This window comes from Neoarius graeffei, chromosome 24 (genome assembly GCF_027579695.1).
Source record: "Neoarius graeffei isolate fNeoGra1 chromosome 24, fNeoGra1.pri, whole genome shotgun sequence".
NCBI classification, from domain to species: Eukaryota; Metazoa; Chordata; class Actinopteri; order Siluriformes; family Ariidae; genus Neoarius; species Neoarius graeffei.
Window position 1 is genome coordinate 18,476,116 of NC_083592.1, and position 12,157 is coordinate 18,488,272.

At 42.9% G+C, this 12,157-nt stretch overlaps 1 protein-coding gene across 2 annotated transcripts in view; it reads left to right on the forward strand.

The window, feature by feature from the left end:
• Positions 1 to 12,157, forward strand: part of rilpl2 (Rab interacting lysosomal protein-like 2) — a 58,054-nt gene that overhangs the window by 8,946 nt on the left and 36,951 nt on the right. Inside the window, exon 4 of one of the 2 annotated variants that reach the window (XM_060906856.1) lies at positions 5,185 to 5,976. The exons of the other annotated variant lie outside the window; for it this stretch is intronic. Coding sequence (XP_060762839.1) covers positions 5,185 to 5,206 — 22 coding nt within the window. The 3' untranslated portion in view covers positions 5,207 to 5,976. Of the gene's footprint in view, positions 1 to 5,184; positions 5,977 to 12,157 lie in introns of those variants that run through there. 2 annotated transcript variants of the gene reach the window in all.

Here is a 12,157-nt window from a genome sequence, read left to right on the forward strand (position 1 = left end):
GAAAATTAGTATTCTATTAATGCATGCTGTTTGAGCACTCGATAGCTCCAGATTACAGCGACCAACATGCGTTATATGTTATAGCAACAGGACCACATTAAAGCATTTAATTTATTTACGGAATTGTAGCTCACTTGGGAGTGCTGTTTCTGCCACAGAGCTCATTGTTTCTCAGTCAGTTTTAAGGCCCCCAGGTCATACACTGTTTATTCAGCCAGAATATTTGGCAGAATTTACTTCTACATTTACTTATTTTTAGATATGGTGAACTTTTTATATTTTATATGCCTTCTGTTCATAGCAATTTTTGATTTATTTACTTTTAAATTTGACATTGTTTTGCATTGTTTCAGAAATTAGAGAGAAGTCTTTTCAGTCATAAATTTTCATTGAAATTTTGTTGAAAATATTCTGAGAATTGAATAAAATCAAAATTGATTAATGTGGTCCTGTTGCTATAACATATAACGCATGTTGGTCATGAATTGGATTTAATCATGAAAGAAGTGTATCATTACATCCTATAGTCTAGTTAACCTACTCTATTGGTCCAGCTGGCACAAATGCATATGTTCAATATACAGTTTTAGTTCTTCTTCTACACCTTTTCTTGAAGGTTAATTTCTCTGCTTTCTTTCTTTTACCTTTCATTATGTGGTAATTGTCTAGTCTGTTAGTGTGAAACATACACACATGAAGAATTTGTCTTAATAACATGCCTGTGAAATAAACAGATTCACGTAATAAAACTTAAGCTTGAGACAGGATACATTAAGAAATTAAGGGTTGCTCAAAGACCCAACAGTGGCAGCTTGGTAATTGCTGATCAGTTAAACTTGTGTTTGGGCGCTGTGTGAGACAGCTGCCTCTCCAGTAGCTCTGTAGTTTTTAGCTCTTTAAACCTCCTTTTTTTCCCCACCTTTTTTTTTTTTTACTTTTTTGCTCTTCTTACGAAGACATAATGTGTTTTACTATATAACATGAATATATTTAACTTTAACACGCAACCAGGAGCCAGTTTTCTCACGTATTCGAGAGAGGAGCTGCTGGCCCTGAAAACAATGGGACGAGCCGGGATACGACACCCCATCCGGCGGAGCTGAGGAGGAAACCCAGGGGCTGCAAAGCTGGAGCTAAGCTAAAGGCTAGGTTAGTGGACAACCGGTGGCGCTACAAACCATCCATTCCCTTCATTATCATGGGGAATGTGAACTTGCTGCTGAATAAAGTCAACGAGCTTTCCGCTCTGAACAACCAGCAGATTTACCGGGAGAGCAGCTTATTTATCTTTACGGAGACATGGCTAACACACCTCGTACCAGATGCTAACATGGACCTGCGGGGATTCACTGCTGTGAGAGCTGACAGAGACACTAACACATGCGGGAAAAGCAAAGGTGGGGGACTCATCATTTATGTTAACAACCGCTGGTGTAACCCGGGACATGTCTCTGTAAAGACAGTTTTATGTTGCCCGGACTTGGAGCTGCTAGCCGTTAGCCTGCGGCCATATTATCTGCCGAGGGAGTTCAGTCATGTGATCACCATCTGTGTTTGCATCCCTCCGAGGGCAGATGCAGCCGCTGCATGTGAGAGGATTCACTCTGTCACAGCAAGGCTGCAGACACAGCACCCTGAGGCATTTATGATCATTTCTGGGGACTTTAATCACGCTACTTTGGACTCTACTTTGGCTGCTTTTTACCAGGCTGTGGATTGTCCAACAAGGAACAACAGGACAATTGACTTGCTGTATGCTAATGTGAGGGATGCATACAGAGTCACACCCCTCCCCCCACTAGGGAAGTCTGACCACAACCTGGTTCTTCTACAGCTGAAGTACACTGGTTCAAAGGCAGCCTGCAACAACTAGCTCCATCAGGAGGTGGTCCCCTGAAATGGAAGATGCCCTCAGAGACTTCTATGACATCACGGACTGGGATGTGCTGCTTAGCCCACACTTTGAGGACATAGAGGGGCTGACACATGGTCTGACAGATTACCTCAACTTCTGTGCAGACGTGGTCTCCCCCGCTAAGACTGTATGGTGTTACCCTAAAAACAAGCCATGGGTAACACAGGAAGTCAAAGCTGTCCTCAACAGGGAGAAGGCCGCCTTCAGGAGCAGGGATAGGGAGGCGATGAAAGCAGCACAGCAGGAGGTGAAATGCTGCGTGAGGGAAGCTAAGGACAGCTACAGGAGAAAGGTGGAGCAGAAGCTGAAGGAGAACAACATGAGGGAGGTCTGGGAAGGTGTGAAAACCATCACAGGCCACAATACAAAGACCAGAGTCGTTGAGGGGACAGTGCAGAGGGCGAACGAGTTGAATGACTTCTTCAATCAGTTCAACCAGTCCATGTCCCCCCCACCCTCTCCCTCACTGCAGCCATCTCTCCTTCTTCCCTCAACACACCTCCTCCCAGTCATCACAGCAGCCCCCTCCTCCCCCACCTCAACACAGACTCCTCTATGCATTACTGCAGACCAGGTCAGAGGTCAACTGAGGAAGCTTCACCCCAGGAAAGCAGCAGGCCCGGACAAGGTGTGTCCACGACTACTGAAGACCTGCGCTGCTGAACTGGGTGAACCACTCCAATGCATCTTCAACCTCAGCCTGCAGCTGGGGAGAGTGCCCACCCTCTGGAAGACATCATGTATCGTTCCAGTTCCCAAAAAGAATCAGCCCAGCGAGCTGAACGACTTACGACCGGTGGCACTCACTTCACATCTGATGAAGATGTTGGAGCGGCTCTTCCTCAGCCTCCTCAGACCCCAGGTACAACATGCCCAGGACTGTCTGCAGTTTGCGTACCGGGCAGGTGTTGGTGTGGAAGACGCCATCCTCTACCTGCTACACCGAGCCCACTCGCATCTGGATAAGGGAAATAGCACAGTGAGGATCCTCTTCTTGGACTTCTTGAGTGCCTTCAACACCATCCAGCCCCTATTGCTTCAGGACAAACTGAACAGGATGCGAGTGGACCCCTGTCTGGTCACCTGGATCTCCAGCTACCTCACTGACAGTATGTCAGGCTGAAGGACATCACGTCTGACACTGTAATTAGCAGCACTGGAGCACCCCAGGGCACGGTGCTGGCCCCTCTTTTCTTCACCCTGTACACCGCGGACTTCTGCTACAACTCGGCACTGTGTCACATTCAGAAGTTTGCCGATGACACAGCCATCATTGGGTGTATCAGTGACAACAGAGAGGAGGAGTATAGGAGCCTGGTGAGGGACTTTGCTGTGTGGTGCAACAGGAACCATCTGCAACTCAACACCTCAAAGACCAAGGAGCTGGTCATTGACTTTGGGAGGTCCAGACCAAGGTCCCGACCAGTTCTGATCGAGGGCATCAAGGGGGAGGCTGTGGATTCCTACAAGTACCTCAGGCTGTGGCTGGACAACAAGCTGGACTGGACTTGCAACACCAAACACTTATACAGGAAGGGACAGAGCAGGTTATACTTCCTTAGGAGGCTGCGGTCCTTTAACATCTGCAGGAAACTCCTGTGGATGTTCTATCAGTCTGTGGTCGCCAGTGTCCTGTTTTACACCGTGGTGTGCTGGGGGGGCAGCACATCCAAAAAGGACACATCCAGGCTGGACAAACTGATCAGCTGGGCCGGCTCTGTGGTCGGCATGAAGCTGGACTCTCTGGTGACGGTGGCAGAGAAGAGGTCTATGGACAAACTATTGAACATCATGGACGATGCCAGTCACCCTCTGCACACCGTCATCAGCAACCAGAGGAGCCTGTTCAGTGACAGAATACTCCTTTCCAAGTGCAGGACGAACAGACTCAAAAACTCCTTTGTCCCTCATTCCATCAGACTGTACAACTCCTCTCTGGGGGGGAGGAGGGGTAACAGGAGGACAGAGGACGGGAAGGAGCAGTAGCCTCTCTTCCCCATATCTTATTCTTTTAAATTTATATATGGAAATACTTAATTTATTTTAATTTATCAGAAGTTTTTCTCTATTTCTTTTCTCTGTTTATCTGTAATGATGCTGCTGGAATCTTAGGCTACATCCACACGACAACGGCAACGAGATTTAAAAAAAAAATATCGCGTCTACATGGGCAACGGATCAGTAAAATATCAGGTACATATGGCAACGCAACGCTTGCTGAAAACGATGCAATACACATGCCACACCTCTAGGTGCGCTGTAAGACGGTCCCATCGGAGACACCAGAATAATAGAAGAAGTAAGGACGCATGCGCATAAACTATTATGCGCGAGACTTCATATTAGCCACAGTCAGAAAAATCTGTTTGTAAAATTACGTTATAATGACCAAATACAATGAAAAGTATTTTTCCAGTCTCACCTGTGAAAGGTAATCCCATGTGATCTCTTTTGGACGGCAAACCTGTTGGTACAGTTAAACGCAGCACATGAATGAGGCGTCTTTATTCTCCGCTTTGCCCCATCCAATATGGCGGCGAGGATGACGTATGATTCTACGCGGAAGGTGGCGTCTTTAATGGTCCGGAATAAATTGAATGCTACACGTTGATGGATTAATTTGTTCTTCTACGCCCTTTTTTGAGGAATGTATTGTAGGACTTAAACCAACATCTGAAGAGGTGACATCGCTCCTTTTTTTCCCCTATTTTCGCTGGCGGGATTGACTCTGCCTTAAGGGCTACTCTCTCTCTCCCTCCCTCCCTCTCTCTCTCATTTTGCACCATTACACAATAAATATTCACAGTGAAAATATTTTGTAAGCACGTTTCATGAACCAAGTTATAGGATTTGTTGACAACTCGCATCGAGTTTGTTACACTTCTACCCGGCGTGAAGCACATGTGGTTGTGACGTCATCGTAAACAAATCCATTCTACTCATCCAGATGACTTTGCAACGGCGCCGTTGCCAGATCTTTCCACTCTGGAACCCATTCTCAAAAGATTTCGTTTTGGGGCACCCAAAACACCGGTGCCGTGTGGACGCCAGGCCGAAACGATAAACAATTTTATCAGATTCACCTGAATCCGTTGCCGTGTGGACGGGGCCTTAATTTCCCTGAGGGAACCCTCCCAAAGGGATCAGTAAAGTTTTATCTAATCTAATCTAATCAGTCGTCCAAAACCAGTGAGTCTTCAGTTCCTTGAAATGAGTAATATCTCTCTCTCTCTCTCTCTCTCTCTCTCTCTCTCTCTCTCTATCCTCAGGTTCTCATTTAGAAGAAAATGACAACAGCACCTCACTTGCCTCTGGGGATCTGAAGCATATTTTGAAGGACGCTGGCATCTTCTGTATATTCAGCCGCATGGTGTCTTAATCAATTTGACAATATGTTGAACTTGTGAAAAATCATCCTGTTATTTTACAAGAATTTATTTTCCTTTAAAATACTATATTCTCACTATGTTTCATCACTTACTGTTGCTTCACATTCATTTTGTTAATTGACACCTTATCAAACGATGTTGGCTTTAAAAAAAGAAATCAAAAAGGGACTTCTAAGTGGGGAGCATTTTCCCTGTTAGGAGAGCTCAAATTTAAATACCAATGATGCCACACGATTGCTGTGAACAGTGGCTGGGAGCTAAGGGAGTAAAATTGGATGTTATCACTGCTAGGGATGATGTACTTTCCTGTCAATCACAGTGGTACGAAGTAATTGTAGGCATCTGTGAGCTTATGTATGCAGAAGAGGGGAAAGTAGTACAAGTGTTATCCTGCCCTGCAATGCAGTATCAGCATTAGTTGGAAAAAGAGTGGTTAGAGCATTGTTAGGCTTCACCCTCCCAGTTGGTAGCTGTTTTTTGATAGGGGAGTTGATTAGTTGATGGGTAGAAATTGGCAGGTGTCCAAATTGCGACAAAAGGGGTGGGGAGGGAGGTCTGGAAAAATTATCCACACAGGATACTCAAGGACTAATACTTGCTTGTACAGTTTTTGTTTTTTTTGTACAGGTATCTTGCGGCACTATTCAAAATTAAAAATTTGATGTTTTGAAATTTAAGGTGTTTTTTTTCTATTTAGGCTCCGTTTTATTAATAAAAGTCAATGTTTGAAGATGTATTTAACAAAGACAAATTTCTAAAAGCATTTTAACATATTTCTTTCAATGTAAGTATCAATATTTATTACTGAATGATATAACTAAACCAGTTTTAGTGGTCAGAAAGAAAGAACAAACATGACTTTTTCTGGGCCAACTCTTCACCTGTATATAGGATAAATAGTCCATATTTACATTCTCAAATGAGAAATAAACAGCAGGTGTAATACCTTCTTACAAGAAATGACAGCTTGATGGTTAATCATTTCTTCAGTTTAAGGCATGAGGAGATTCAGTGCTTTACATGACAGGAGTTAGCACAACATGATATTTTGTATATTTAACCAGGGTTCCCCCCCCCACACACACACCTTTTTACTCTGTATAAAAGGTTAATAATGCATGCTACTGTGAGCTATTCTTGTTGTAAATTTAAACAAAGGTAGGCACAGTACATGAATTGTATACTGTTGTGGTCAGAGGGTTCCACACTGACATGAATGTCTTGGCAATATTGGGCTTTAACTGATTTTTTGTACTTTTCTTTTTCTGTGGCAGAATGATTGTATAACGTACACCTTTAATAAAAAAGAAATTGGTGCACAAGTTTTAATTTAATTTGGGATTACTGACATTAATACAGGGCCAAAATTAAACAGAGAGCCATCCAGAGAGTTGCATAAATCTATGATCCTCTTTCTCAGCTCTGAACTGAGTTCCTTGGACTTCCCCATTGTACTGTTGGTCAGTCCAGTGAGTGCTGTCAAACAAACCCTTTTTATGTTGGCACAGAAAAGCTACCAGCTGTAGTCAGTCATGATCACTGACAAGAAATTAGGAGTCCTTGGCAGGTGAAGACATTTTGGAACTTTCAGTACCACTGCATTAAGTTGTGCAGAAAGTGGGCATATATAATATTTTGACCCTGGATATATAATTTTGACCCTCTGTTGATTTCAAGAAACCTGAAATAAATTAAAATTCGTGCAACAAATAATTTATTGATGAAAGATGTACCATCATTCTGCCACAGAAAAAGAACAGTTTAATAATTGAAAGCCCAATATTGCAATGACATTCATGTCCGTGTATGTAAAGTTCTGACCACAACTGTGTTCGGTGCAGCTGCAGCAGCATGGTAGAAGTAGACACATAGTGGACACACTATGATCCAACAGAAAATGTTGATGGCAGGTTTCACAGCCTCCAAGAAAGTTATTTTACAACTATGGATTAGTCCTCAGCTATCACCTCAAAGACTCTGGATAAGCTATTTGGACAACATTGTGAATATGGAATACATATTCACAGTCAGGTTGTGAATACAGCCAGATTAAATAAGGCCAAGAAGTGTAGGAGAAATGTAGGCCAAAGAAATGTAGGAGACATTCCTTTGTAGAATTCAAAGTCTCTGGAATCCAGGCATGAGGAGTGAGTTCATTCTGCTGGCTGTATATGGCACCCATCAGCCATAATATTAAAACCACTGACAGGTGAAGTGAATAGCATTTGATTATCTCATTACAGTAGCACCTGTCAAGGGGTGGGATATATAAGGCAGCAAGAGAACAGTCAGTTCTTAAAGTTGATGTGTTGGAAGAAAGAAAAATGGGCAAGCGTGAGGATCCGAGCAACTTTGACAAGGGCTAAATCGTGATTGCTAGATGACTGGGTCTGAACATCTCCAAAATGGCACGTCTTTTGGGGTGTTCCCTGAATGCAGTGGTTAATATCAACGAATAATGGTAATGCTGACACATTTTCATTTTGGCTCAGATGCTTAATGATAGAGTATATTAACATAATTTAAGTACTTAAGATTTTTGGTGATCTTCGTGGAAGAGCCACGGGAAGAGTGCGCTTTATGTGATCCTCATAGATTTTGTCTGCGGGATGATTTTTGGTGATCCTCGTAGATTTTGTCTGCGGGACGATTTTATTTGGTGATCCTCGTAGATTTTGTCTGCGGGACGATTTTTGGTGATCCTTGTAGATTTTGTCTGCAGGACGATTTTATTTGGATCCTCGTAGATTTTGTCTGCGGGACGATTTTTGGTGATCCTCGTGGAAGAGCCACGGGAAGAGCACGCTTTATGAGTTAAACCCATAATAATAATTAATCTCAAGGCTGATTCCTTTTTTGAACTTTTATTTCATTTTATTATTTTATTTCTACTATTGTTTAATTCTTATTATTTTTCTTCCCCAATTATTTTATGTAATTTTATTTTCTATTGTTCACTGTTCTGCTTTTACTTCTGTAAAGCACATTGAACTGCCACTGTGTATGAAATGTGCGATATAAATAAACTTGCCTTGCCTTACTTTAATTGGCTTTTGATTAAAAATCAACAGCATGTGATATCAACTGGATTTGGCAACTACAACCCCGATTCCAAAATTTGGGACAAAAGTACAGATTGTAAATAAAAACGGAATGCAATCATTTACAAATCTCAAAAACTGATATTGTATTCACAATAGAACATAGACAACATATCAAATGTTGAAAGTGAGACATTTTGAAATTTCATGCCAAATATTGGCTCATTTGAAATTTCATGACAGCAACACATCTCAAAAAAGTTGGGACAGGGGCAATAAGAGGCTGGAAAAGTTAAAGGTACAAAAAAACGAACAGCTGGAGGACCAAACTACAACTCATTAGGTCAATTGGCAATAGGTCATTAACATGACTGGGTATAAAAAGAGCATCTTGGAGTGGCAGCGGCTCTCAGAAGTAAAGATGGGAAGAGGATCACCAATCCCCCTAATTCTGCGCCGACAAATACTGGAGCAATATCAGAAAGGAGTTCGGCAGTGTAAAATTGCAAAGAGTTTGAACATATCATCATCTACAGTGCATAATATCATCAAAATATTCAGAGAATCTGGAAGAATCTCTGTGCGTAAGGGTCAAGGCCGGAAAACCATACTGGGTGCCCGTGATCTTCGGGCCCTTAGACAGCACTGCATCACATACAGGCATGCTTCTGTATTGGAAATCACAAAATGGGATCAGGAATATTTCCAGAGAACATTATCTGTGAACACAATTCACCGTGCCATCCGCCGTTGCCAGCTAAAACTCTATAGTTCAAAGAAGAAGCCGTATCTAAACATGATCCAGAAGCGCAGACATCTTCTCTGGGCCAAGGTTAATTTAAAATGGACTGTGGCAAAGTGGAAAACTGTTCTGTGGTCAGACGAATCAAAATTTGAAGTTCTTTATGGAAATCAGGGACGCCGTGTCATTCAGACTAAAGAGGAGAAGGACGACCCAAGTTGTTATCAGCGCTCAGTTCAGAAGCCTGCATCTCTGATGGTATGGGGTTGCATTAGTGTGTGTGGCATGGGCAGTTTACACACCTGGAAAGACACCATCAATGCTGAAAGGTATATCCAGGTTCTAGAGCAACATATGCTCCCATCCAGATGACGTCTCTTTCAGGGAAGACCTTGCATTTTCCAACATGACAATGCCAAACCACATACTGCATCAATTACAGCATCATGGCTGCGTAGAAGAAGGGTCCGGGTACTGAACTGGCCAGCCTGCAGTCCAGATCTTTCACCCATAGAAAACATTTGGTGCATCATAAAACGGAAGATATGACAAAAAAGACCTAAGACAGTTGAGCAACTAGAATCCTACATTAGACAAAAATGGGTTAACATTCCTATCCCTGAACTTGAGCAACTTGTCTCCTCAGTCCCCAGACGTTTACAGACTGTTGTAAAGAGAAAAGGGGATGTCTCACAGTGGTAAACATGGCCTTGCCCCAACTTTTTTGAGATGTGTTGTTATCATGAAATTTAAAATCACCTATTTTTTCTCTTTAAATTATATATTTTCTCAGTTTAAACATTTGATATGTCATCTATGTTCTATTCTGAATAAAATATGGAATTTTGAAACTTCCACATCATTGCATTCCATTTTTATTTACAATTTGTACTTTGTCCCAACTTTTTTGGATTCAGGGTTGTACTAATGCCTTTAGTGAGGATGCATGCTGTGAAGAAGCTCTTAGCAAAGTTGCTCTTAAGAGACGTTCTTCTGAGAGTGTTCAGGAAAACCATGTTCAGAGACAACGTTCATTGCTTAAGTCAAGTTTTCTGTGTAGCGCTTTTAACAACAGACATTGTCGCAAAGCAGCTTGACAGAAAATTAAAAAATTTCAACATGAGCTAATTTATCCTGAATTTATCCCTGATGAGTAAGCCTGTGGCGACAGTGGCAAGGAAAAACTGCCTCATACGACATAAACAAACCTTGAGAGGAACCAGATTCAAAAGGGAACCCATCCTTATTTGGGTGATAACAGATAGCATGATTATAAATAACATGCTTCTGTTAGAGTGAAAAGTCACAAAGTACAACTGTATAAGCAGGCAATTCATTATAGTTTTAGCATGAAGTCTGTTTTGTTGAAGTTATCAACTGTTGGAGACTTGAGTGCAAAACTGTTCATAACCACTGCAGTCTTAAGGTTATCATCTCAATTGTAGTCCTCAGCCATCATGGCAAATCTGTAAGTGTCCAGAGCCATCTTCCAAGTACAACTTCCGATTGTCCATATGCGGCCATCCTCCACATAAGTGATGTGATAAGACTCCAGCCAGACGTAGGGCATCAGGATGGATTTGGCAGGTCCAAGGAGTAGAAGAGGTCAGGATCACTGGTGTCTCAGGCTTGACCTGTAACTTGATAGAGAGAGACAGGGGAGAGAGGAAACACAGGTTGTTAGGTATGCCTATCACTAATGGTTAAGAACAGTATACATTTTGTGCTGAGTGCAAACAGGGACTCCAGCAAGACTAACTATGACAGCATAACTTAAAGGGAGAGCCAGAAGGTAACAGAGATATAAGGGAGCCCTGGGACATAAAGCAGCCAGCCACTCCACCATCAACAAACCCGAGTGAACGTGAGAGAGTGGGGGGCAACAGCATCTATACAGTATATCCCAGTTTAACAAAACACTATGCCTGAGAACCTTCCAGACCTACTCCTTTACCTAATAATAAAAAAAACTGTATTAATACAAGGCTTGACTAACCAGATATGTTTTTAGCCTAGATTTAAAACACTGAGACTGTGTCTGAGTCCCGAACAGTACTTGGAAGGCTATTCCATAACTATGGGGCTTTGTAAGATTGGAGTTAGCAATCCCCCACCTCTGGCATTAGAGCCCTCACAGCAGGGCGAATGGGTGACAGCTTGGCGGCATAATCGTAGAGCCATAGCTACTGCTGAGGCTTGCCCACGGGAGCACCACTCCTCTCTGCTTCATGTGTCAAACAGGTTCGCTCTCCTCATTGATGCACCTGCTGAGAAACCTGAAAGAGCTCTGGTTATAGGAGACTCTATCATACAGCACATGAAATTAGCTAGGCCTTTTGGGGCACTGGCAGCTTTAAGAAGAAGAAACCTTTATTTGTCACATGCACACTTGAAGCACAGTGAAATTCATCCTCTGCATTTAACCCATCTGAAGCAGTGAACATGCGCGCGCACACACACTTAGAGCAGTGTGCAGCCACACCAGAGTGCCCGGGGAGCAGTCAGGGGTCAGGTACCTTGCTCAAGGGCACCTCAGTCCAAGGCCACCCCACGTCAACCTTTGTCTCCAGCTCCAGCCGGCCGCGAGCTAGCACACTCCGGAACCTCGGACGTTGGCTCCGGCAGCTATTTACACTGGATCCGGTGTAAATAGCTGCCAGATCATAATTACAGTAAACTAGAATGGAATGTTAACAGCAATGTAATGCCTTTTCTGACTAATTTTATTTGTCTTACCTCCAACAAAGTGGTCACTACACAAGCGTTGGTATGCGCTATCCATCTTCTCCGTCGGTCAGCATCTACCGGGATCCGATTGTTAGGACTGGGACTGTTTTGGCCTCTAGAGGCCGCTGTTATTTCCTTTTCTTGTCATGTTTGTTTTGGCCTCTAGAGGCCGCCACTGTTTCTGTGTTTTATGTTTGTTGTTTTCCATGTGTCTTGTGCCCCGCCTAGTCCTCATTAGTGTCACCTGTGTCCTATTTTAGTTTGTGTATTGAGTTCAGTCCTCTTGTCACGGAGTCTTTGTGCTGTTATGTTTGGCTCCAGTTACCTCTGTTCCGATTTCCTC